Source organism: Agelaius phoeniceus, chromosome 16 (assembly GCF_051311805.1).
Source record: "Agelaius phoeniceus isolate bAgePho1 chromosome 16, bAgePho1.hap1, whole genome shotgun sequence".
NCBI lineage: Eukaryota > Metazoa > Chordata > Aves > Passeriformes > Icteridae > Agelaius > Agelaius phoeniceus.
The window spans coordinates 1,747,755-1,775,429 of record NC_135280.1 but is presented as its reverse complement, the minus strand read 5'-3'; the positions used below and the strand labels follow the sequence as shown (position 1 = coordinate 1,775,429).

The following is a 27,675-nucleotide window of genomic DNA, read 5'->3' as shown; positions in this document are numbered from 1 at the left end:
GGTTACATGGACAGGACAAAGATTTGGTTTATTCCTGATTTTTTTTTTTTTTAGTGGATTTTGCTTCTCCCAGGCTGGCATTGCCATTGTGGGTATGGGGGCTGCTCCTTCCCTCTGCTCTGGGAGAGCTGGAATTGTTCACCTGGAGAGGAGAAGCTCCAGGGAGAGCTCAGAGCCCTGCCAGGACCTAAAGGGGCTCCAGGAGAGCTGCAGAGGGACTGGGGACAAGGAATGGAGGGACAGGAGCCAGGGAATGGCTTCACATTAACAGAGATCAGGGATGGATGGGATATTGGGAATTGGGAATTCCTGCCTGTCATTCAAACAAAAAATAATTTGGCTTTTAAAAGTCCCTCCCAGCTGAAACCACTCCAGGATTCTCTGATTTCAGCTGAAATAAGAATTTAAATGGCACAGGGTGCCCAGAGCAGCTGTGGCTGCCCCATCCAGGGAATGCCCCAGGCCAGGCTGGACAGGGCTGGGAGCAGCTGGGACAGAGGGAGGTGTCCCTGCCAGGGCAGGGGTGGCACTGGGTGAGATTTAAGGATGAAATTTAATCTCGAGGGGAAACCCAGAGATCCATCCCCCCCTGGGTGAGGCAGCCTTGCTTCTGCTGGCCCCAGCCGCAGGGAGGAGCTGCCCTGGGGGTGATGGATGTGCCTGCAGGGGGAAATCACCTCCAGGGCAGCCTGCCCATGTGCTCTGGGTGTCCTTTCCTTTGTCACCTTGGGCTGCACAGATTCTGGGGGTTGCTCGGTGTTTTCCCTCTGCTCTGGGCCTGTGCTGTTTATTTCTATTGGAAACATCCCCAATTTGTTCTCCTTAAGCAGTGGCTCAAGTTTGCAGAGGCTTTAAGGCAGTGGATGCCTCTGGCTTGGCTCTGCAAATAAATGAATAATCCACTTCCAAATGAATGAATAAATAAATGAATAATCCACTTCAAATAAATAAATGATCTACGTCCAAATGAATAAATAGATAAATAAATAATCCACTTCCAAATGAATAAATAAATAAATGAATAATCCGCTTCCAAATAAATAAATAGATAAATGAATAATCCACTTCCAAATGAATAAATAAATAAATAATCCACTTCCAAATGAATAAATAGATAAATGAATAATCCACTTCCAAATGAATGGATAAATAAATAAATAAATAAATAATCCACTTCCAAATGAATAAATAAATAAATAAATAAATAATCCACTTCCAAATGAATGGATAAGAAATAAATAAATAAATAATCCACTTCCAAATGAATAATCCACTTCCAAATAAATAAATAGATAAATGAATAATCCACTTCCAAATGAATGGATAAATAAATAAATAATCCACTTCCAAATGAATAAATAGATAAATGAATAATCCACTTCCAAATGAATGGATAAATAAATAAATAAATAAATAATCCACTTCCAAATTAATAAATAAATAAATGAATAATCCGCTTCCAAATAAATAAATAGATAAATGAATAATCCACTTCCAAATGAATGGATAAATAAATAAATAAATAAATAATCCACTTCCAAATTAATAAATAAATAAATGAATAATCCGCTTCCAAATAAACAAATAGATAAATTAATAATCCACTTCCAAATGAATGGATAAATAAATAAATAAATAATACACTTCCAAATGAGTAATCCACTTCCAAATAAATAAATAGATAAATGAATAATCCGCTTCCAAATGAATAAATAAATAAATGAATAATCCACTTCCAAATGAATGGACAAATAAATAAATAAATAATCCACTTCCAAATGAATGGATAAGAAATAAATAATCCACTTCCAAATGAATAAATAAATAAATGAATGTGCAGGAAATCATCCTGATCTAGGGGAAAATGTGATTTATCACGTGTAGTGAGTCAGTGGTAACTTGTGATTGGTGTTTTCTGCCAGAAATCATGGAGTGGCTTGGGTTGGAAGGGAATTTAGGGATCATCCAGTGCCGGGCAGGGACACCTTCCACCACCCCAGGCTGCTCCAAGCCCCTTCCTGCCTGGCCTGGGACACTCCAGGGTTCCAGGGGCAGCCCCAGCTGCTCTGGGAATCTGTGCCAGGGCCTGCCCACCCTCCCAGGGAAGAATTCCTGCCTTGTATCCCATCTATCCCTGACCTGGGCAGAGCTGTGGGCAGGCAGTGCCACCCATGGCCAGGTGCCCGCAGTGAGGACACAGCTCCTCAATTCCTGCTGAGGCCAGGCCAACTCCCCACTTGTATTTGAATTTTATTTTTATATCCCCTTGCTCCCAACAAAACAATCTCCTGTCCCCTCTGTGCTTGGAGCCATTGGGAAGCAGATTAAAAGTTTTCATCAGCTCTTCCTAATAGAGGCAGATAAAGCAGGCTAATGGTCATGTGTTGAGTTATTGAAGGGAATTCAGGTACTACAAAATCACCTTTAACCCTCAGCTTCCTCAGACCTCCTGCCTCGCCATTGTTTGCAGGGGTGTAAAAAACCAGAGTCCAGTTCATAAATTATTATGGAGTTCCAGTGCCCTTAATGCAGGACAGCTTTGGCAGTGTTTCATTTTGGGGTGGGAGCTAATTCTGGGCTGTGCACACCATAAAGCTCCAGTGTTCCCAGGGTTAACCCTTCCCCTGCTGGCTGGAAGGGGATTATCAATATTTGTACACTGTTTTATTCATGGCAGTGATCTGTGAGGAATTCTCTCTCTTTTTCCGAGTTCCCGGCTAAAACATAGCAGGAAGGTTTTGCTTAAAGAATTTTAAAAAATCATCCAAGTTGTCACTTTTTAGAATTCAGCATTCGCTGTGATGATTTTGGAGGATTTCAGCCTAAAATTTACGGTTAAAAGTTTTCCACTGCTGATATTAGAAAAAGGCGTTTTGGTGTAATGTGACAGAATCATTGTTGGGTATTTTTTATTGATCACAAACCAGTAGATTCCATGCTCTGTGCCCTTCCCTCTCCACTGACCATGGCAGCTTCTCCTGAATTCCTTGCAGCAATTCCTCCTCCTCCTCCTCTTCATCAGTTGCTGTTTTCCACGTGAGCTGTGGATTTAGGGTGAAGCCATGAGGGATGAAGTCCAGAATTGCAGCTGGACAAAGCAAAGAGGAGTTCTGTGCCTTTGGCCTTGCTCTCCAGCAGCCCCTCACGCCAGCATTCCCAGTGTTCCTTGGTTTTGGAAAAAATTACTGCTCTGCAGGGCCTGGGTGGCATTCCTGAGATCTTAAATCCCATTAAAATTATCCCTCTCCATGGTTTTCTGCACTGGCTCCTCCAGCCAGGGAGAGGCCACGGGCTCTCCTGTCCATCCAGCCCCAAGGGGCTTCCCAAATTTGCCAGTTCGTTCTGTGTTTGTCTTGGTTCAGGGTAAATTCGGGAGAAAAGGCCAAATTTGGGAATGTTGTTATTAGCACGAAGCAATGGTCAGCCCCATAACTATTTTTTCCCTAAATATAGGAGGAAATTGCTGGCTGTGCTGTACTAAAGATGTTTTAATGGCCAGTTCTGTTCAGCAGTTTTATTTCCTGGCGTGTTAATTTTATTTTAATTAATGCATGGACTTGGAAATAAGTTAATCACTAATAGAGAGGTTCTAGCAGGGGTTGGGGTGCACTTTGAAGGCACTGAGCTGCCTGTGTGGGACAGAAGCTGCTTTTTGGAATATTTTATGGAGGGCACAAAATCTCTGAGGTGTTTTACGTGGCAAGCTGAAGATGGAATTCAATCCCAACAAACAGCTGAGGGGTTATCCAGGGAGAGTTTGTGTCTGTGCAGAAACGCTGCACAAAAAACCCAAATTTCCTGTGAATTGAGTTCTGTTGCTCCCCAAAATCCCTGAATCCCAGAATCCAAGATCATCACTCCAACCTTTGGGGCCTGGAGCATCACCTTGTCACTGAGCAGGGCACCAAGTGCCACGTGCAGTCGTTTCCTGAAGGATGAGCCCGTGGCTATATTTGGGCTGACTGTTTTTTTTATGGAATAGTTGGATCCTGAGGTCTTTACTTTTCCCTGCTGTGTTTCTGGAGCACTCAGGCTGTGGGACATCTCCCACTGGCATGTGGCTTCCAGGAGGGGTTGGACCCAGTGACTGCTTGGATGTGCTGGTTGTGACTGGAATAAATCCCATTTCTCTCAATCAGAACTTTCCAAAATCCCACGTGCTGGGAGACTCAGTGAAAATTCAAATTTCAGGGGTAAAAAAAGATAAATATAGAAACCTCTATATACTTTTTTTTTTTTTTTGTTCCCACCAACTGTCTCCTTCTCAGCACTGAGTTAGAAGTGCTGCAACCCTGGCTTTTCCCATTATCCCTCAAGATAATGTCTGGAGTTGGAGCTTCTGGTCCCATCCAGTAACAAAGAGAGGGAGGTTGATTGTAAAGGAAATGTGAAATGATTTGTAGTAGAAATGGTGTGAAATGTCCTTATGGGGGGACAGTGGAGGTGGTGAACCAAGAGATGGGCACACTCCTCTTGAAATTACTGATTTAATGTTGTGTTTTAGGGCCAGCCCTTTATTTTTTTCCTCCTTCCCTCTCATAAGTCTCTCTGATCCCTCCCTTCCTTGCTATTTGCATGGTTCTCACATAACTGTGTCCCAGACATGGGCAAGCTGCTCTTCACCCAGAGCCACCAGGATTCTTTGTGTGCAGACACCTTTGGGATGAGCAGAGAGCTCGGAGCTCCTCTCACCTCCCCGTTCGCTCTCTCCCGCCGGGCTGCCACCGTGGGGATAATCCATAAATTATCACCAAAACCCATAGCCCACTGCACATCCAGCTCCATCCTGACCCCAAATGTGAATCATTTAAACCCCTGGATGGGCAGGGATGCACACGGGGGTGGCCTCATCCCTCGCTGCTCCCTGGATCCCTCGCGGCCGGCGGCGCTCGCTCGGTTCCGCCCTGGGTTTCAGCTGGAGAGGCAGCCCCGACTGCATTTAATAACCACTCCTTCAGCACAGAGAGGTGCAGAAAGTAATTTGTCCCCTTGCCAAGGAGCAGGAAGAATGGGCATTTTGTTCCTGGTGATTTTACCTGGCTGGCTTCTGCGGGGAGAGCAGGACTTTGTGCTACCGTTGCCCCGCACGCTGTGTTGATTTATTGAAATTGGAGCCCGCGGGTGCAGTCCTGAGGTACCTCCTGACATGGAATTTCTAGGAGAAATATACAATTGGCTTGGTTATTATTTTTTCCCTCCTCCTTCTGCTTGGGCGTCTTTCCAGCTTTTGCACTAAGGAACAAGATTTTAAATTAGCCTTGAATTTTAACATGGTGCAGCTTGGCCTTGCTATTCCCAGGGTTTTATTATGAAGGGTCTGACGTTGTGTCCTGGTTTCATCTCCATCACCTGCCCTGTGATGCAGAGTTTCTTCTCTTTTCTTTATTTTTAAATTATTTTTTAAATTCTTTTTTACTTTTAATTTTTATTTTTAGAGGAAGGAATTGAAAAGAGGCTGTGGGTCATTGTCCTGGTTCAAATGTCATTATTCACCCTCACTGCAGAGAGCTTGTGGAATCTCCCTCAGTGGAGATATTCCAGAGCTGTGTGGGCACAATCCTGTGCTCTGGGATGACCCTGCTTGAGCAGGGAGGTGGGAGAAGATTCCCAATGTGAGCCCTTCCAGCCTGACCCCTCCAGGGATTCTGTGACTTTCCAGGTGTTCACATCCAGGCAAACATCTCGGGAGGGGAGTTCCCAATGGAGCCAAGAAAAGTGATGAGAAAATCACAGGGAAGGGATGGCTGGAGATGTGGTGCTGTGTATCCATGTCCAGGATCTGTAAAAAGAGTCAATTCCCTGATAGCAACTCCAGTTAATTCATTTCCTCTCAAGCAGTGTTAAAATATGAGTAAAAATCCTTCTCTTAATTAATATTGCCAGCATTTATCTATTTTTATCATGTTTGCTTTTAGAGCAGAAAAACTCAGAATTAGTATTTTATGCTGATACTCCCAGAGGTTTTTTGCATCTCTTTATTGGACATTTAGGCTGCTTCTCCTCCTGTTTTGATTTATTTCCTGGGCAAGTTTTAGGAAGAAGCTCTCTCTGGGTGAGAACTCTGCAAACCCAGTGGGGTTATGTTGAGAACAAGCCTGGAATCTCTTCACAGATTCCCACCAAATGGAGTTGGGATTTGAGCATCAATTTTCCATGTGCCTCGCTGTTAACGAGTTTCTGTTAATTACTGTCCCTCATAGTGATTAGCAGCATCTTTGATGGTCCAGTTAAAGCACTTCCACAGGGTTTCTCCATGGAAAACAGAGCTGCCCCTTGCTGTGTGTGGTAATCCAGGAAAACCCTGGCATGCTCTGGGAGCAGCCCTGTGCCGCCAGATCAGGCTGGGCACGGCCACACTGATCACCTTAGCGTGATTTTGGCAAATTTTGGGAGCAGCAGAAGGGCCAGGAGCTGGGGCTGCTGCTGTGCAGAGCCCGTGGCAGCTCAGCCCAGCCCCTCCTGCCCCCTTCCCTCGGATCCGCCGGGTAATGCCGTGCAGCTGCACTGACAGAATGTGATTGCTCATCAGTTTGCTTGATGACTTAATCTGGGGCTGATTAGCATCTTGGAACCCGTCCAGGAGATCAGAAATGATGCACAGCTCTCTTGCAGGCCCTGGGTTATTGCACGTTTGAGCCTGGCCCAGCTCTGGAGCAGCAGCAGGGGCTCTCCTGATTGCTCTGCACAAGGGTTGGGTTGGGGAGGGGGCTGTGCCAAGGCCAGGCTCCTGTCAGGGACCTGGGCTGGCCTGGATTTGTGTCCCAAGCATGTGTCAGCCCAACAGGCAGGGATGTAGAGCATCCTTTAGCTCTCAGTGCTCTGGTCTGGTTGATCAGATGCTGATCAGCCACAGCTTGGACTCAATGATCTTGGAGAGCTTTTCCAATTAATTCAATTAATTTGTGATCACCCCCAGTAGTGTACTGTGCGCTTGGAGTAACGATAAATCCATAAAAATCCTCTCCTTCCCCTAAAAACTGCTTCCTTAAACAAGTGAGGACATTCCCTGCTCCTCCTGGTGCTCTCAGATCATCACCCCGAGACGTTTTGCTGCCGGGGGAGTTTGGGAAGCAGCAGATGGGACAAGGGCCAGGATATGGGATGATGTGGGAAGGCTGAGCTGTGGAATCAGCCAGCTCCCGCTCAGCAAGGGTTAAATCTGGAGCAGGGACTGCTGGAAGAGTTCAGTTGTTTCACATTAGGCCGGGCAGCCCTGGCTGCCTTCTGTGCTCGGGGAGCCGGGGGCCGAGTCCCCAGCGCTAAATCTGCGTAACCGATGCCGTACAACTGGCACCAGCCTTGACCACAAGTGGCCGTTAAAATAAACATCCCCGGGCTTAACTGACAGGCAGCAGCGAGCAGAAACAGCCCAGCATGATGGGGAATATTAAACACCCAGCCAGAACCGAATTTCGGCAGCAAACGCCCCCCCCCACCCCCCAAACCCGCCCCGGCATCGCCCCAGCCCCGCAGCATCAATGGGAGCAGTGTTTGGGACCTGCTCCCGGGGCTGGTGGGGTGTGGGAGGTGGGAGAAGTCCAGCCCAAAACACAGCCTGGGTAAACACAGGGCATGAGCCCCAGGGTGGCACCAGGACTGAGAAATGCAGCCCAAAAGCTGTGCCAGGAAACGCAGGGTGCGAGCCTCACAGCAACAGCAGCACCAAGAAATCCAGCCCCAAACACATCCCAGGAAAACAAGGCACAAACCAGCCCTGTGACAGCACTGGGATGGAGAAATACAGCCCCAAATATATCCCAGGTAAACTGAGGACATGAGTCTCATGGCAGCACCGGGATGAAGAAATCCAGCCCAAAACTGATCCTGGGTAAAGAAAAGGCACAAACCCCACAGTGACATTGGGACTGAGAAATCCAGCCCCAAATATATCCCAGAAAAATACAAGGCACAGTCCCAGGGTGGCATCAGGACCTAGTCTAGCCCAAAACACATCCCAGGTAAACAGAGGACATGAGCCCCACAGCAGCACCGGAATGAAGAAATCCAGCCCAAAACTGATCCCAGGTAAAGACAAGGCATGAGCCCCATTACAACAGCAGGATGGAGAAATCCAGCCCCAAAATATCCCAGGAAAACACAAGGCACAAGCCCCAGTGTGGCACCAGGATGAAGAAATCCAGCCAAGAACATATCCCAGGAAAACACAAGGCGTGAGTCCCATGGCAGCACCAGGGCTGACAAATTCAGCCCAAAACCTTTCCTGGGAAACACAGGGCACAAACCCCACAGCAACACTGGCACCAAGAAATCCAGCCCCAAACCTATCCCAGGAAAACACAGGGCAGGAGCCCCAGGGTGACAGCAGGATGAGAAATCCAGCCCCAAACCTATCCCAGGAAAACACAGGGCAGGAGCCCCATGGCAGCACCGGGATGGGCTGGCACAGAGGATGGGAGCTGCCATCCCTCGGGCACTGAGCTGCTCCAGGATCTTGTCTGGCATTAGGAAAGGAGGTAAAAGGCTTTATTAAAAATGAGCTGCTTGCCTTAGGTTGGCAGATTTATTTATAATGGTGATTTGTGAGCGCTCCAAGTTGGGACAAGAGTGAGGGCATTATTATGTCCACGGGGATAGAGGAGCGACACATTTATTGGGTGGAATTTATCTGCCTGGAGAATTTCTTGATTTCTTTTTATAAGAAAAGCATAGAAACAAGCAACACTTACAAAACAAGCGATTACACAAGGGCAAAACTTGCCAGAGCTCCAGGCAAGAGGATTTGGACATTGGTGCTGCTGGGAGAGGCTTCTTCCCTCCTGGATAGCAGCACAACTCCCTGCTCTGGCACGTGCTGCTTGAAATCCGTCACGTTTTTGTGTCAGAAGGGAAACCACTGGAGTTATTAAGGGTGTGCTGGAGAACTTCCCTGAAATTGTGTCTTTTAAAATGTAGTTAATTATTGGTTCTACCCAAGGAAGGCCTTGAGCGGGACGAGGATATTTCTAACAAGCGCAGTTTTGTGTTCAGGAGTCCAAAGATGCCCGAGCCTGTTTCCTAACATTAGTAGGATTTAAAGATCTATATCATTGTGTGTATTATGTCCTGGAGTGTTGTTATGTTTTGTAAGAAGTCGCTGATTTAACCTCTTAATTGTTTAAAAAAGAGTTGTTGGAATGATGGCCACAGCAGGAGATGCAGTGCCTGTGTCACTGCTGGAGAGGTGCAGCTCCTGGAATCAATCACTTGGGTTTGGGTTGGGAAGGATCTTAAAACCCGTCCAGTTCCAACCCCAACACCTTCCACAATCCCAGGTTGCTCCAAGCTCCATCCAACCTGGCCTTGGACACTTCCATGGATCCAGAGACAGCCACAGCTTCACTGGGCACCCTGTGCCAGGGCCTCCCCACCCTCACAGGGAGAGGATTTCTCCCTAATCCCTACTTTAATTCTCCCTTCTTTCAGTTTGAAGCTGTTCCCCCTTGTCCTGCCACTCCAGGCCCTCATTCTTTGCCGAGGGGGAGCAGAACTGGCTGCTGGATTCACCCAACAGAGTTTGGAGATCAGCTTCTCACGGCCAAGAGTTTTCCTGTGCCTTGTTTCGCTTGTTCTAAATTCTTCCAGGCTCCATCCTTTGTTACTCGGGAGAAGGCCTAAAACAGAAACAAACTCTCCCGAGTTTTTGGCTCCATCTTTGAGACAGCAACCTGGATTTTCCTCTTGCCTTATTCTTATCCCATCCTGCTCTAGAAACGCTCTTGGATGGACAGGAGGTTCAGAGCTGGATCAGGCACGATGGTTCCTGTGGAGCCAGCTCTGGATTTAAAACCATGTGGATGTGACACATGGGGACATGGGTTAGTGGTGGCCTCGATGGTCTCAGAGGTGTCCAAACCTGACTGTTTGTGCAGTTCTGTGCTGGGTGTGCTCTGTCTCCTGGGCAGTTGCAGAGTTAAACGAGTTCCCCCTCCCGCCGCCGGCGCTGGCTCGGAGCGCGGTGGCGTTCCAGTTCGGAGAATTCCAGTGACCAACCAGGTAGTCAGCTCCTCATGGCACAATTTACCCTTTGTGAACACATTTTATGAAAGCTCTCACTGTTTGTCTCGAGTTGTGGAGGGGGGGAGGAAAAAAAAAAACCCCAACCCGACTGTAAACGTCCAGGCCACGGAGCTGCCTAATCCAAACACAGGCACGAGCCGGGGCTCCGTGTGTTCCTTGGCCTGGTGCTGAGCTCGTGTTTATGAGCACACACCAAAAAAAAGCCCTCTGAAGGAGTCTGGGCCTGGGTTTAGCACTGGACATTTTAAAGGGGGAAAAAAATGAGGGGATGAGGGGCTGTGGGAGAGCAGCCGTGGGGTGGTTTTGGGGTTGTGAGTGGAAAGGTAAAGCTCTGGGTCCTCTGAGTGTAACCACTGGAAAGATGTTCAGAAAGATGTTCAGGAAGATGTTCAGAAAGATATTCAGGAAGATGTTCAGGAAGATGTTCAGGAAGATGTTCTTCCACTCTCCAAAGCCATAGATTTGCCCTTCAAGGCACCGGAGTGTGCAAGGAACTCTGTGGAAAAAGTTGGAAAATCCTTGAAAAATGCTGTAGTAAAATAGCCCAGGTGACCTTGCTGAGGTGGGAACAGCCAGGGGGATGAGCAGGAGCATTGTCAGGGGATGCTGGAGGTGCCCAGGGCCATGGGCTGTGCCAGCCAGGCTGCTCCTGGTGCAGTTAAGAGCACAGAAGATGCTGCTGGCCTGGGATGACCCACGTTCCTTGGGAAGAAATGTTGACATCCTTCCCTTAGGAGCGTTTCCCACTTGGGCACAACAAGGGGTTAATATTGGAATTGTTAAGCTCTGTCCCCTCATTCCACTCCATCGGGGAGCTCTGGGTTTTGCAGGGATGCTCAAGGCTTGTTGAGGTGTCCTGGCTCTGTTTTTTCCTCCTTTCCAGTGCTTATTCCCATCACTTTCCTGTTCCTTGATTTATCAGTGGGGCCTGGTGGGAGCTGGCAAATCCCTCACCGTGCTCATGAACCAAAGCGAAACCTCTGGCCTGCAGGAGAAAACACCAACTGAACCCCAAATAATGAGTATTAAAGGAAAATGTAAAATGGCAGAGGGCACATGGAGTAAGCAGAGGTATTTTCTGGCTGTCTGGTCGAAGGTTTGGTATCATTTTTCTCCAGGATTACAGGGGCTTTCACCTCATAAATTTGGGCCTGTTTGAGGTCGTTAATCTTTCTTTACATGTTGCCTTGCAATTTTAGAGCTTTGCCACCATCTGGGATCACATTTTAAATGGAGTTTCCACTCACTACGTCCCCTTTTCATGGAATTATTTATATATGGAGAAATGCATAATAAATACATCAGCTCTGGGTTGTTTTTAAACATTTTCAGGGCTTACCTTGTGTGGAAAAACTTGTCTTCTCTAATAGAGAGTCATAACAGTGACCAATTAAAGGATCACATTTGCAATATGCTCTTAAATGGCAATTTAAAATATTGGTGAGTGATCCGTGGGGAAAGGGAGCTCCAGGCCAGGGACCTGAGTTGGAAAATCCTGGAGTGTGAGACAGAACAGCACCATCTGATGGAAACAGCAAACCTGGAGAGGGATTTCAGCTCCCCCCTTGCCTTTGGGATGGAACCTTCTTGTGTTTCCCTTATATCTTGGTTTTTCTCCACGATATGGTGGTGTTGGGTAAAATGTTGGACTTGACCATCCTGGAGGCTCTTCCCACTCTCTGATTCTTATGGATGGACCTTCCAGCCTGTCCCACTCCCTAATCCCATCTTGCCTCATCTCTGCTGCTCTTGACAAACCCCAAAGGACCCACAGCTGGTTCCATCAGCTCTTGCTGGCCCCACCAGAGCCAAGATGTCTGCCCCAGGCCCCGCCAGCTATTTGAACGGGCTTTTGAACAAATAAATAGCCTCAACAGCTCAGTGGTTCCTTGTGTAATTTTAGCTCAGGACCTCTCCAAGAATGTCCAGAATAAATAGGTGAATCTGTAATCCATCCCCAATTAAGTGGATATTCCGGGAGCAGCTCGGAGCGCGTTACGGAGGAGCAGTGTCAATAAACAGGGATGCTGTGGGCCCTGGAAATGTGGGCTCTGTTCCTGGAGAGGGAAGGCTCAGAGCAGGAGCTGGGTGCAGGCTGGAAAAGCAAACAGAAAGGAGCCTTCTGCCCCCACCCAGGTGGTTGGGATTCCAGCCCCCATCATTCAGTGTCCCCCAGATCCTCCCGGGGTGATTCACCCTGGCCAAAACTGAACGAGGCAGGGAGGTTTCACCTCCACCCGCGACTTTACAACGTTGTCAACAGGAAAACAACAAATTCCCTGGGATATTTTACAGTGCTGAGGCATGAAATTGCAGAGCAGAATCTTCTCCCCAAGCCCCCTTTCCCCTCTGGCAGCTGCAGCCACCATTCCCTAAGAAACCCAACCTCCAGACGTGAAGCACTGCTGGGATTTTTCAGGCTTTTAACTTTTCCTTGGCTCGGCCGGGAGGAGCGGGGACCTGCTGGAGCTCTGCAAAACCCCCGAGCAGGGACTGGCTGGGGAAAGGAGTTAAAAATGAACCAGCAGATTTTTATATATATAAAAAGTAAAAATATATGTTCTCCATCTGAAGTTTATTTAGGTCCTTTGGGAGAGTGGCGCGGCACCACGTCTCTACTAAATTGCCAACATTTTATGGCCGTGCTGGCACCGTGTCAAACACACATCTCCTTGGCTTGCTCTGCTGTCTTAAACAGGCAGATTCCAGTCTGTTTTTCTATGGACTGAATATTCCTATTGACTGGGCGAGGAGAGCTCTGCCCAGCAAGAACCTACAGGCAACTTCTCTTTTTATTACTTTATCGAGCCTTGATTATTTTGATATTGCGCTGCTGAAGAGCCGACCCCTTGCGACCCACTGGATGTCAGAGCAGTGTGCATTTCAAGCCAGATCCAGCTTTTTCTTCTTTTTTTTTTTTTTCTTTCCCTTCCCTTCTGATTTTATTTGGATTGGAATCTTATTAATAACTGGAAAGTTTTGAAGGGGCTATTTTTAACCGCTTAGCTGTCAGGAGTATTTCAGTAGCGTGGACGTGGAGCTTTGAGTGTACAGATAAATACACCCAGCACAAGGTGCTGCTGCTGGGTTTAAACCCGGCCTGAGCAGTTCCCTGCTCCATTTCCTTCCCAACATGAGAATCCTTGTGCAAAATCCCTCTGCTGCTCATCACTCAAGGCCTCTGCCCGCGTGGAGCCTCTCCACGGTGAGGAAGCTCCGGGACCTCCCCCTGTTCCAAGCAGGGTGGTTTCTAGGAATCCTTGGATGCTGCAGAACCCGAGACAGGCTGACTTCAGGCAGGACCCTCATCTGCCCACACTTCCCAGCAGCTGGGAGTGACCTCCCTGCTCTCCTCTCCTCTCTCTGCCTCCTGGCACGGGGCTGGGGAGACGTTCCCGCCGGCCCTGGGAGCGTGGAGCTTTGATCTGCAGATGCCTGAGGAGCCAGGTCAGTATCTGAGGCAGGATGGACTGGCAGGGAGCAGCCTGTTGGACCACACTGATCCAATTAGGCTCCACGATGGAGAATCCTTTTTATTTTTTGGTCCAAAGCACAAGAGAAGCGAGGGCTGTTGCTTTGAAGCCGAGGAGATGAGTTCATGCCTCAGTGCTTGGGAAGCTGGAGAGCCGAGCTTTGCAGTTCATCTGGATCTTCCACAGCTCTCCAGAAAACATTTAATAAAGCTCTCATCCTGCTTTTCCAGGGGACTGCTGCTCCTCACGCTCGGCTGGCTGTGCCAAAGGCTTTCGCTGTCTCCTGGCTGTGGGAGCCTGCAGAGCTGCTCCTGACATGTTCACTGCCCCTCTGTGGGGTCAGGGGGGAGGATAGTCCATCATTCCACAGGACAGGGAATGGCTTCAAACCACCAGGGGGAAGGGTTGGATGGGATACTGGGGAGGGATTGTTCCCTGTGGGGATGGTGGGACACTGGCACAGGGTGCCCAGAGAAGCTCTGGCTGCCCCTGGATCCCTGGCAGTGTCCAAGGCCAGGCTTGGATCAGCCTGGGGTAGTGGAAAGTGTCCCTGCCAATGCAGGGGGTGGCACTGGATGAGATTTCAGATCCCTTCCAACCCAGCTCATTCTGGAATTCTGTTTCTTTTGACCAAACAGTTGTTTTTTCTCATTATTTATTCCCATTTGCTGTTGTTCCCTTCCGTTCTGTTTTTCAGGATTTCTCTGCCATGAAGTGCGCTTGGTTGGATTTGTTGATCTTAGAGGCCTTTTCCAACCTAAACCATTCCATGATCCCCTGATTCCTTACCCTCCAACTCCACACTCCCCTGCTGCTCAGCTCCTTGCATGGAGGCAGTGCTGTGAGCCCCGTAAAGAATCCCAGGGTGGTTTGGGTTGGAAGGACCTTAAAGCCCATCCCATCCCTTGGGCAGGGACACCTTCCCCTATCCCAGTCTGCCCCAGTCCCAGCCCTGTCTGAGCACTGGGTTGTTTGAGGACAATGTGGGATTTGTTTCCCTGTAGAAGAGCCTGGAGCTTTCCCCAGGCTGGGCTGGGCTGGGCTGGGCTCTCCAAGGCTGGGATTAAATCCTCCCTTGGAGTTTCTGGGAAGCTGTGGCAATAACGGGGCTGGGAGGAGGGACCATGGGCATTCACAGCCCCCAAGAAGAGCCTTCACTCCTCTGTATAATGGCCTTCTGTTGGCTTTTAGTGGGGTGCAGTTTAGTAAATTAGGAGTCTTCAGGTACTTAGCACTTTAATGGTTCTCACTAAGAACATAATTAAACCATAGACCCCGTAGGGAGAAAAAAACCAGTTTATTGTGCGTATTTTTAGACTCTGTTACCAGCCCTCATAAAACCTGCTCGATCCAAGCCAGGGAACAGGCCCGAGCTGGCGACCCAGAATTCCTGCAGCAGCACTCACACCTTACAAATCTGCCCTGTGAATTACAGGATTCATTTTCCTGCTCCCATTTCCAAAGGCGTTTGCAGCAGCCGCTCCTCCCCGGCTGCTGGAGGGGTGAGGGAGGCACCAGGGTTATGATGTTGTGCTGACACACAAAGCCAGGGTTTGCTAATTGTTTTTTTGGGATTTTTTGTTGTTGTTTTTTTTTAATTTAAAAACATTTTCAGTCTCACAGAGGTGCCCAGAAAGGGGGCTGCTCCAAGCCCAGAGCTCTGCTCCCTCTCCGTGTGCATCCACCTTGGGATTGCTGATTTCCATCTGCCCTGGAGCTGCAGTTCCCATGGCTGTGGGTCAGGAGATCACAGTTCTGGGTGCAGGAGAACTCCCAGCTGCTCCTGGGATGCTTCCTAGGATAAAGAGATTGAGAGGGAATTTTCATCAGGCACTGAGGTGCCATTTCCCATCTGGGACATGGGGGAATGGCTTCAAACTGAAAAAGTGCAGGTTTATGATGGAAGATGGAATAAGATGGATTAAGATGGAATATTGGGATAAAATCCTTTCCTGAGAGGGTGGGAGCCCCTGGCACAGGGTGCCCAGAGAAGCTGTGGCTGCCCCTGGATCCCTGGCAGTGCCCAAGGCCAGGCTGGATGGGGTTTGGAGCAGCCTGGGACAGTGGAAGAGGGTGGGAATTAAATAATCCTCCAGCTCCTTTCCAACCCAAACATTCTGGGGTTCCATAATTCCCCTCACAGCACAGCCACAAAGCAAAGTGCAAAGCTCCAAATCCCAGGAACAAGAGAGCCTGGAAAGCTTTTCCCTCCTCTCTGACACCAACACCACTGGGATGTTCCCATGGGATTAGGATTTCTCTGGAACAGCAGGTGTGGGGCAAAATCCATCAAAATCCCTCTCCACAATCCCAGCAAGGTGGGATTTCTGCAGTTGTGGGATTTCTTAGGGTGGCATTTATTAACAAATCAGAATTTGGGGTTGTTCCCTTTGAAAAATTTGCCATTTTCTTGTCCTGGATGGAAAAATCTCCCAGTGTCAAAAAATGTCAGGCTGACAAAAGAAAGGTGCTTTCCCCAGCTGCGGGTGCCTCTGGTGGGCTCAGGCACAAAAAGAATGCAGGAAGTTTTCCAGCATCCCAGCTCCTGCTGATTCCCAGGCTGCTCCTGCCTCCCTGCCCCATCCCAAGGAAACTCAGCTCCCTTCCTGGGGAACCTGTGCTGTGCAGCATCTGGAAGGCATTGCAGGAACACACACACACACATCTCCTCCCCCAGCAGCTTTTAAAGGATTTCTGGGACGTGTGAATCACCGCGCTGTCACTGGGCTGTGCTTTACCCTCAAATCCCAGACTGGGTTGGGCTGGAAAGGACCTGAAAGCTCATCCCATCCCACCCCTGCCGTGGCAGGGACACCTTCACTGTGCCACGGTGCCCCAAACCCCCTTGGGGACAATTCCAAGGATCCAGGGGCAGCCACAGCTGCCCTGGGAATCTGGGACCTCCCCACCCTCACACCCTCCAACCCGGCCTGGAACTTCCACTGCAGTGGGATTTGAGGCTGGAGTTTTCTCTTCCTGCCCTTAAACAGTTTGGGATGGCAAAATCTCCAGTCCCAGCTCAAACAACAAGCGGGAACAATGCACATGAATGCATTAATTACAATTATAAGTAGGTGTGGCATCAGTAACCCTGCCTGCCCTCTGTGGTGCTCATCCGTGTGTGCCAGACATTCCAACCTGTTGGATCAGTGCCTCAGCTGGGTCAGGATTGGTTAAAGCACTTAAAAATAATAATAATGATCATAACAACAACAATAACAACAACAACAACAATAACTATTTATTATAATTTAATATTTATCATTGTAATGAATATTTAATAATGATCATAATTATTGTGGTAATAATGACGATAATAATAAATTGGTGGTAATGTGATACTAATTGTGGTGATGATAATAATAATCAGTTTATAATTGTGATTATAATAATAACAACTTAATATTATAATAAGAATAATAAAAATAAGAACAATGATTATCACAATAATAATAATAATAATAATAATAATAATAATAATAATAATAATAATAATAATAATAATAATAATAATAATAATAATTTGAAAGAGCCAAGGAACAACCTGCCTAATAATAATAATAATAATGATAATAATAATAATTTGAAAGAGCCAAGGAACAACCTGCCTAATAATAATAATAATTTGAAAGAGCCAAGGAACAACCTGCCTGTTTGGAAGGCTAAAAGCATTTCTCAGCAGTTTGGGATCAAAACAGTCCCTTTGGGAGCTTTGCTGGGAATGCTGCGAGAAGCCCAGCAGGGATTAAGTGGGAGCAGGTCCTGGTGGAGGGGAGGGAGCCTGGGGGCACCTGGGGCTGCCCTGACCCCCCAGCCTGGCCGGAGAGGCCCTGGCAGAGCTCCCTGACCCCGGCCTGGCTCCATCCGGGAAGGAAGGATGCGGTCTCCTGTCCTCAGGGGCCTCCTGCCCAGGCCAGGCTTTATTAATCCCAGCTTTGCTAATAAGGAATTACAATAGTTGTGGGATTTGGCAGCGGGAGCGTGCTTGGCTGCCATGCATCCTGCAGGATTTGCCCTGTTTTGTTTGTATTGTGGATTTAACTACAAATAATTTAAAGATGTGTTGTGTCTCCTTCAATTAACATTTGTGTTTTCGACCTCTCTCTTTTTTTGTTGTTGCTGTTGAAGTTTTAAAACAATACCAGGGAATTTGAGCCTGTCAGATACGTTAAGATAATTTCACATTTATTTTTTGCTCCAGTTGTGGGATTTCTTAGGGTGGCATTTATTAACATATCAGAATTTGGGGTTGTTCCCTTTGAAAAATTTGCTGTTTTCTTGTCCTGGATGGAAAAATCTTCCAGTGTCAAAAAATTTCGGGCTGACAAAAGAATAATATTGTCCCAAGGCCAGTATGTAAATACCTTAACCAGTAGAGCATGTTTAGAGGAATTACACTTTCCTCTCCCAAATTACCATCTTGGAAAGCAGCTCCACCAGCACATTTATTTGAATTTTAAACATTTTGAAAGCAGATCTCCGAGGTTTTGAAATCTGGTTTCCATTCTTGGCTCTGTTTGACCCAAGGCCTGACCCCGAGCAAATCTGAGGCTCAGTTTCTGGATCTGCTCCGTTGCTCTGAGGATCCTCACTCACTTTAACATCCCTCAGTGCTGATCTAAGTGTAAGATTTCAGTGCTAAATAATAGTGGGCTTAATTTAAGATGGGGTTTGGTTATGATGACAAAAGGGAAAATTAAAAAACTTGATTTTTAGGAGATGAATTTGTTTAAGGACGTGTGGAATGGAGTCATTTTGTCTGCAAAGAAACGAGTTCCCAGAGGTGCAGGATGGCAAACTTGGGGAGAGAAACAAGGGATAAGGCCAGAGCTTTGTAGCAGCACTTCATACCAAGTTTTGGAGGGGATTCATTCCTTTTTTCCTCTGATTTTGGAGGGGATTCATTCCTTTTTTCCTCTGCCCCTGCAGACACAGCCAGTGCCCAACCCCATCTCGTACTTCATGCACTGCTCGCCCTGGTGGTTCCACCGCCTCGAGACCTTGGTCAACCACTTCATCGAGCTGCTGGTGCCCTTCTTCCTGCTGCTGGGCAGGAGGATGGCCATCCTGCACGGGCTCCTGCAGATCCTCTTCCAGGTGAGCTGCTCCTTCTTCCTGTCCTCCAGGCCTCGGCTTCTGGCTTTTCCATTTTTCAGAGTCCGTGCTGCTTTAGGCTGTAATTCTGACATTCGTGTTACAGTGCCTCAGGTTTTGGCTTTTATATTTTTCAGAGTCTCTGCTGCTTTAGGCTGGAGTTTTGGGATTCATATTATGGTGCCTCACGTTTTGGCTTTTCTACTTTTCACATTCTGTGCTGCTTTAGTGTGTGGGTCTGAGCTTCATATGAGGGGATGGTGAGCTCTGTGCACAGAGCAGGGAAACAAAATAATTCCTGCTCCAGCTGGGGACCAAGGACAAATGATCCAAATCTCAGCCCAGGAGCACAAACAATGTGGGCTGGAGAGAGAAAACCAATCAGGGTGGGACTGCATAACCTAAAGCTGGGATGGGACAACGAACTCCAATATGCAAATGGAGCAGAACTGATCAAAGTGAGAGGCCCCGTGACTGGGCATCCATTTTTGGGACCATTTTGGTTCATCTTGGGTGCAGCCCTGGCTGGGCTCTGGTTCTGCCCAAGGTGGATCCATTGTGGCCTCCTAATAAATCCCTGCTTTAACTCAGTCTGGCCTCTGTTCTAGATCACCAGGCATCATCCTGAGGGTCCCCTCCTCTCCTGGGCTTCCCCAGTCTCCCAGCAGGAGCTGGCTCAGGGGGCAGGGTGGGATTCAGGCTCCATGGAATGAGGATGATTCCCAGCCAGGCATTCCTGGCTGTTTCCCACTGCTGGAGCTTTGGTTTCTGTGTGGCAGAGGAATGGCAGCCCAGGATCAGTGCAAAGGCTCTGTGGGGAATCCTTGTGATTGCCCCAAAAGTTATTTTTTCTAGACATCTGTCCATCTCTGAAGGGATTCTTCTTTCTGGATTTATCATTCGAGGATTGTTCTTTATCTCTGGAAAGGGTTGAGCTGCTCTTCACAAATACCAGATTGACTGTGCTGAGGTTTAAAATCAAAATAATTCCTTGGAAATGTAATGGATTCACGTTCCAGTTGATTTTTGGGTGGGTTTTTTTGTACCTCTGCAAAACTCAGAGGACAGAAGCTGCTGCATAAATACTTCCCTAGAGCTCATCTGGTTCCTCTCCTGTCTGTCCTGGCAGAGTTCAAATTGCTCATGAAACTCCATTTCCAGCCCTTGCTGCCCTGCCTTTGTTCAGCATCATTTCAGCAGCATGAAATTCATACTCAGGAGCTGTTACTGCTTCCTGTGAGTTCATGTGATGATTAAACTGGAGAACAGCTCATAAAGCCCCTGGTAAACCACAAAAATGCTGATCAGGTTTTAAAGGTCTGACAGAAACCCCGGCGGGTTTGTGCCCTCCCGGCTCCTGCTGCTGCCCAGACCCTTCCTGTTGTGTCTGAACATCAGCTTTTACCTTTTTGGGGCAGCTTTGGTTGGGTTGGGATGGCTTTGGGCACATGGAGGGAGAGGTGTGACCCAGGGAGCTCCAGAGGTGCCAGCTGTGATTGTGACACCCCTGAGTCGTTGGAGGCACTGGGAGGTTTTTATTCAGCCCAACCCTAAAAAAAGCCCCGCAGACAAAGCAAAACCGACTCTCTCTTCTGGTTTAGGTGAAGGAGGGCAGGGTTGGCTTAGAGATGAGGGATAAATTCATCCCTGTGAGGGTGCCAGGGTCCCTGGATCCCTGGCAGTGTCTCAGGCCAGGCTGGAGCACCCTGGGGCAGTGGAAAGGGTCCCCAGGGGGGTTGGAACAAGGTGATCTTTAAGGTCCCTCCCAGCCCAACCCATCCCGTGCCCAATGCTCCCCTCTCATCCCCTTCTCCCCTCCCTGTCACTCCCAGCAGGAACCTGCAGGGCCCCTAACGAGGAGCAGGGCCCTGGGAGGGCTGGGGCACCTCAGACAGAGCCGAGTCCCCCCATAAATGCCCTAATGACAGCCAGCCAGGGCAGGCATCAAGCCCCTTTAATTGGCCCTTTATTGATAGCTGGCAATTACTGCCTTGTTTGGATCACGAGGGGAGGCTGAGCAGGCAGAAAGGGTCCCAGTGTAAGAGGCAGCTCTGGTGCCTTTACAGCATTTCAACAAAAACCTGTTTATTTAATATTTACTGCCCTTTTCTTCATTCAGAATGACTTTTATTGACAATCCTTGTGCTCTGCAAAGGAAGCAATAAAGTTTAATGTTGATATACCACTTAATTCTGCTTTTCAAGATTTGAATTGACATTACAGACAAGTTTTATTGGACATTTTATAATTGTTATTGGAGTCATGGTGGCGAGCTTGAGTGAGTGTATTTTTCCAGATTCCAACTGGCCTGGAGAATATTGCTTTGTCAGGAACCCAAAAAAAGTTGGGCTTTAAAAGAGGAAAGTGGGGTTTTTTTCCAAGTGTGAACTTATTCTTCTTGCCTGCTTCACGTTTGTAAGGAAAAAAGCTTAGAGAGGGTGGAAACATCAGAGAGGAGGTGCTCAGCAGCCTGAGCATGGATGTGTGTCCACCAGGGGATTCCTGTGGGGTTGGGATTCCAGCCTGGGGTTATCCCAAGGGAGCTGGAAGCTCCACTTTGTTCCCATCCTGGACGTGCACAGGAGGTTCCTCTTGGGGCTTGTGTTTGATGGGACCCAGGTGGGATTTAGGGATTTAAGGATTTAGGGTGGCTTTGATGGACACCCAAGTGCTGCCAGCACCTCAGTTCCCCCTGGAGGGGCCACAGGGACCCTTGGGATGAGCCCATTCCCAGCAGATCCATGCAGGGCTGGGTGCTGCTGCTCCTGGCCAGGATTGGTCCCTCCTGCTGTGCTTTCCTGCCCCTCAGCTCTGGGGCTTTTGCCACGTCCTCTTTGTGAGCTCAGCTCAAACCCCACCATTTCCATGGACCTCCTGGGCACCGCTGCCAGTTGTGTCTGCCAGGAATAAATTATCCCTGGAAGTGTTCGGAAAACAGGGATGTGACACCTCAGGACGTGGTTTAGTGGTGAATGTGCTGGTTTGATGGGTGGGTTTGATGATGCTAAAGAGCTTTTCCAACCTTAACAATTCAGTGATTCACTGGTGTTTGTAGCAGAGGTGGGATGTGGGCCTGAGAAATGCACACCTGGATCTGAAGCACCCCAATATTCAGGAGAAATTAAATTAAAAACACGGCTGTCAGTACCTGGAGGGGAACAAACGATATCTTGGAGGGTCTTGGAGACCCCATGTGAGGTCTGGACTCTTATTCTTGGTTCTGTAGAAGCATCAGGACAGAGCTTACCCATACCCCGAGGAGTTTGTGGGGTGTGGGAGGTTGGAAGGGCTGGGGAAGGCAAATCCCTCAGCTTGGTGGGGATTTCACTGCTCCCTGGAGCTGCCTCCTCAAACCCTGGAGCTGCCTCCTCAAACCCTGGATCTCCCTCCTCAAACTCTGGATCTGCCTCCTCCACCCCTGGATCTGTGTGTTTTTCACGCTGTCCAACTCCCAGCTCACACCAAACGTATTTCTTGGCTCCTTGGAAGCCAGGCAGTAAAATTACACAGCTTGGCAGAGGAGCTGATGAGGGGAAGCGAGAGGGAAGCCAGAAAAAGAGGCAGGAAAAAGCCACCTTGCCCCTCAGAGCTGGCAGTAGGGCTGGGAAGGGGCCAGGGTGGATTTGGCAGTGCCAGGTGGGAAGGAGCTTCAGGATCAGAAAGGTGAAATCCATAAATGAATAAATAGCATGGAAAGTGCAGAGCTGGTGCTGTTGGGAAGGCAGGGGCACTGCTTGATTCACAGTCAGAGCCATAAAGGCCCAGTCTGGGGAGTTGGGAACGTGGGGAGGGTTGGAAGCTTTCAAATCCCTTTGGATGTGGATGGATCTGTGCAGGCAACTCCCTGGGAGCTGCTCCTGGCGTGTCCCCAGCACAGGGGTCACACTGCAGGGACCTGCATGGGCTCAGCCCCAGGTCCCACCCCAGGACAGAGCTCCTGGAGGGGCTGGGCTGGGCTGGGGAGCATCTCCAGACCCTGAGGGGCTGGGCTGGGGAGCATCTCCAGATCCTGAGGGGCTGGGCTGGGCTGAGGGACATCTCCAGATCCTGAGGGGCTGGGCTGGGGAGCATCTCCAGATCCTGAGGGGCTGGGCTGGGCTGGGGAGCATCTCCAGATCCTGAGGGGCTGGGCTGGGCTGGGGAACATCTCCAGATCCTGAGGGGCTGGGCTGGGGGACATCTCCAGATCCTGAGGGGCTGGGCTGGGCTGAGGGACATCTCCAGATCCTGAGGGGCTGGGCTGGGGAACATCTCCAGATCCTCAGGGGGGATGGTGGAGGCTCTCCCTGCTCCCACCGAGGCAGTGCCAGGATGGCTTTCAGCAGGAGCCATCCAGAGCACAGGGATGGCAGTGCCAGGAGCACAGGGATGGCAGTGCCAGAAGCAGAGAGGTGACAATGCCAGAGCACAGGGGTGACAGTGCCAGGGGTACAGGGATGACAATGCCAGGGGCAGAGAGGTGACAATGTCAGGAGCAGAGGATGGCAGTGCCAGGAGCACGGGGATGGCAATTCCAGAAGCACAGGGGTGACAATGCCAGGGGCACAGCAGTGACAATTCCAGAGCACAGGGATGGCAGTGCCAGGAACACAGGGATGGCAGTGCCAGGAGCACAGGGGTGGCCGTAGGGTGGCAGTGCCAGGAGCAGAGAGGTGACAGTTCCAGAGCACAGGATGGCAGTGCCAGGGTCACAGGGTTGACAGTGCCAGGGGCACAGGGATGGCAGTGCCAGGGGCACAGGGATGGCAGTGCCGGGGCACAGGGATGGCAGTGCCAAGGGCACAGGGGTGGCTGTAGGGTGGCAGTGCCAGGGGTACAGGGATGGCAGTGCCAGGGGCACAGGGATGGCAGTGCCAGGGGCACAGGGATGGCCGTAGGGTGACAATGCCAGGGGCACAGAGATGGCAGTGCCAGGGGCACAGGGATGGCAGTAGGGTGGCAGTTCCAGAGCACAGGGATGGCAGTGCCAGGGGCACAGGGATGGCAGTGCCAGGGGCACAGGGGTGGCCGTAGGGTGGCAGTGCCAGGGGCCAGGCACAGTTCCAGCCCTGCAGAAGGCAGAGGTGAAAGCTCCAAAGCCGCCCAGGGTTCAGAGCTCTGCAGAGGAGCCCCCAGAGGGGGCAGCTCCCAGGACCCAGCCCAGGAGCTCTGGGGGACTTTGGGAGCTGCAGAGGGAAGGGGGCACCTGCTGGGAGAGGGACCCTGAGGGGCTGTGGCAGGAACCTCCAGCTCTGCTCTGCAAAACAAGCTGCCAGCACCACCCTTGCCCAGCTGGGCACTGCACCAGGGACAGGCAGCCCCTGGGAGCTGGGCATGGGCAGGAGAGCAGAGCAAAATCATTTTCCTCCTCTTCTTTTTTTCTTTTTTTTTCTTTTCAGGCAGAAAACAGTTGTTGAACAGATATTTTCTGGCTTTTTTTTTTTTTTTCTCTTCCTTGGCTTGGCCAAACCCCAACCTCTTAAAAATTTTGATGGAAAAGGACATTTCCCTCTGGTTGCTTTTGTTCCCATCTCTCCAGGAAGGCAGGGGAGGCCAAGTGGAGGTTTCCCCCCTTTTTTTTTTTGGGAGGGGAGGACCGAGCCCCCCGTTGTCCCAGCGCTGCCTCTGCCACACCAGGAGATGCTGGAGGGATGAGCTGCCCCTGCAGCCACACACACGCAAATTAAATCAGGCTGCAGCAGTGCCACAGCTGCAAGAGATTGTGTTGCTGACTTAGGAGGTAGCAGAGGTCACAGCAGCAGCCTGGAGAGAGGGAACAAAAATTAACCAGCCCCCCCTCCCTGCAGAAAGTGCCTGAATCCAGTGTTTGTTTTCACTTGTCAGAGCCGAGCTGGGCTTGTGCTCGTGGCCGGGCTGGTGTAAACCAGGGGTGTCTCCAGCAGGATGAGCGGGGTTCCCCCAGTGCCAGGAGCATCAGGGCCCTCGTTAGGGCTTTAATTGGGCACCCACGGGCACGGGCACTGCTGGAGGAGGCGTTTTCCTGTGTGGATGCAGAGTGCTGGTGTTAATGGGTGGGAGAATAAAGCCCAGTTCAGTGGAGGATGGAGCAGACAGAAAATTCAGGAATTATTCTGCAGTTCACACAACCCCAGAATGGTTTGGGTTGGAAAACACCTCAGAGCCCATCCAGTGCCACCCCTGCCATGGCAGGGACACCTTCCACTGTCCCAGGCTGCTCCCAGCCCTGTCCAGCCTGGCCTGGGGCACTGCCAGGGATGCAGGGGCAGCCCCAGCTGCTCTGGGCACCTGTGCCAGGGCCTGCCCACCCTGCCAGGGATGAATTTCTTCCTGATATGCAATGTAAATCTCTTTTCTTTCAGTTTAAATCCATTCCCCCTTTTTCTATTGCTTCATATCTCTGTAAAAAAATCCCTTTCCTGCTTTTTTATAAATCCCCAAGGATGCTGGGGAGTGTGGTCCCCCAGCCCAGCAGCTCTGGGTGGGTGTCACTGCCTGGGCTGGGCTGGGCTGGGCTCCCCTGCCAGAACAGAGGAAATTCAGCCTTCCCCAAAGTCCAAATCTTGTTGATTTTGTTGTGGTTTAGAAAGAAACAACAAACAGAGAGTCCCAGGAAAATGAACAGAGCAAGACTGGAGGAATGGGCCCGTGGAAAGGAGTTTTGCTGTTCAGTTGTTCCAAAATCCGCTTTGGGTTTTTAAATCTGGTGGGGTGTGAGATGGAAGGTGCAGGCAGAGAGATCCCGAGGTTCTCTGGCAATGCTGGAGCTGGGGCTGGGGTGATGGGGGTCAAAGCCAGCCCTGTGCACCCAGCCTGCTCCAGCTGAGGGTGCCTGGGGTGTCCCTGCCCCTCAGGACCCCCTCCCTCACCCTGGCACTGCTCCAGCTCCGCTTTCCCCACAGCAAAACAGAAGGAATGTGAAATCAAAGCACTCACAGGGCAGATTTTCTGTTACATTTAAGCCCCCTTAAATTAAATGCTGAGCTCTACACCCCTCAACAAGAAACATTCTGAGTTAAGCAGGCAGAACCCAAACTGTTTAATCACTCTGATATTTGATTTCACATCCAGCTCGATAGGATCTGCTGTGCCAGACACGGGAATAGCAGCACATACCACCCCAAACCAGTAAATAACACTGCTCCCATAATGGGCTCTGGGATTAGTTAGCAACAAGTTAAGTCCTTGCATTCTGCAGTAGTCAGAGGCACTGAGAAACACTCCCTGGGAGCCATAGGAGTGCATTTAATTAGCTCCTGATTCAGGGCATTGGGGGCTTTTTCTCTTCTCTCTTTTTTTTTTGTTTCTTTTTTTTTTTTTGAAATCATTAAATAAAGTGTCACCCCAAGCCAGTGCTGTAAACTCTATTTTGATTGTGGCTGCAATAACCCCTTTGGGCGTCATTCAGATTGTACTAAACAGTTTCTGGAGAGCGCTGGTTTCTCTCAAAATAAACCCAAGTCCGGCTTTGACAAGCTCTAATGAAAAACAAATTGTTATATTACTTAGAAAAATAATTTGAAGGAAGTCTGAATTAGTTGTAAAGGTGGAAAAGGTTCAGCTACTTGAAAATAGAAATTTGGAAGGTATTTATTTTAACCATTAAGCCAGTGGCCTTGAAATACAGCCTTGTTTGTTCCAGAATGCTCCTAACGAGAGCCATGAATCACGCTGTTAATCAGTATGGGAGCTTGATTAATTGGAGAGGGGAGCAGCAGTGACTCCAGCAGCCTGGAGCTGGGCTCCTTCACCACCCCTCATCCTGCTGGCACCATGGGGGCTTGGAGGGCATCCACAGCCCTGGGCTGGGCTCTGGAGAGCTGGGAATCAAAGGTGGCTGTGGGTTCTGTGTCTGTGCTGGTGCTGGGCTCACCATGAGCTGGTTTCCCTTTGAGGAGGGCTTGCAGTGGCCCTGCTTGCCCTGTCCCTGGCAGCTCAGCTTTGCTGGCTCTGCTCTTGAGCCTGGGAGGGCAGTTTGGGTGCCCAGCCATGGAATCAGACTTGCACAGGAGGCCCCTGGGGTGGGAAGTGCTGCCATGGCTGGAAAAACACAGCAGGAAGGTTGGGGTTGGTTTCCATTCACTGGGGCTCCTGGGTTAGGGGCCAGCAGGAGCTGCAGTGCCTTTGGCCATCCAGGGATGAGTTCCAGCAGAGTTCCAGAATTCTGGAAGCTGCCACGTGTGCCAGGCTGGCCCAGGGCTGGTGGCACAGTTTGGTGCCACCTCTGTGCCAGTCCTTGGGAATATTGCTGAGCTCTGACTCCAGAATCACCAGCTGCATCCTTAAACTGCAAGATTTGCTGAAATGGGCTGGAAACTCAGCCAGTTCTGGTGTTTTGGCCACGTTACAGCTGTCCAGGGGCTCTCAGGTGCCTCTCTCTGTGCTGCTGTCCCAGGGCTCTCAGGTGCCTCTCTCTCTGTGCTGCTTTTCCCACCCCAGGAGCAGCTCCCAGAGCCCATGGAATGACGTGGCTGACAGGGAGGCTTCACCTCCTGGGCTCTGGGGCACCTCAGGGCGCTTGGGTTTTCTCCCTGTTTGGATTTGGCACCTGATTTTCAGAATCCCTCCGTGCTCCAGAACCTTTTGGCCTGCAGCAGAATTTCCAGGTGCTTGGGCAGGATGGGGGAAATGGATGCTGAGGATGCTGAAATGATCCAAGCTGGAGCTTCCAACATCTGCACCTCCCAGATGGGATCAGGATTCAGCTCCAGGCTGGGAGATAAAGGATGTGTTGCACATGTGAGTGAGGGCATAAAACATTTCTGTCTGATGAGAGCCAGAGCAGCTGCAAACCAGAGATGTTCCTGGTGTCCATGACATGATCTTCACCATGTTCTGGCACCATCTTTCCAGGGATAATTATTTATTTACGTTTAGGTGTAGCTGCTGAAGCAGAGTGAAACCATCACGACCCCGTTGCTGTGCCCAAGCCAAAGCAGTCGCCCACTGAAATGTGTCAAATATCTTTAAATATCTGTGAATTTCTCCAGCTTCAGTGCAATGGCTTGAAGAAATGGTGAAGGTTTCCCAAGTTTAATCCCATTTTCTGTCCCTTAGTCCTTATCTGAACTGGTTCCTTTGCAGTTTCCCAGCTCTTGGCTCCCACCAAGCCCTTGCTGTTCAGCAGGGGGAC

The 27,675-nt window shown here is 49.6% G+C and overlaps 1 protein-coding gene across 3 annotated transcripts in view; it reads left to right on the top strand.

Moving 5' to 3' along the window:
* LMF1 (lipase maturation factor 1) overlaps positions 1-27,675 on the top strand; it is a 141,390-nt gene that overhangs the window by 77,142 nt on the left and 36,573 nt on the right. For 2 of the 3 annotated variants that reach the window (XM_054643805.2, XM_077186900.1), the window contains exon 6: positions 18,420-18,587. The exons of the other annotated variant lie outside the window; for it this stretch is intronic. In XM_054643805.2, coding sequence (XP_054499780.2) covers positions 18,420-18,587 — 168 coding nt within the window. The remainder of the gene's footprint in view (positions 1-18,419; positions 18,588-27,675) is intronic. 3 annotated transcript variants of the gene reach the window in all.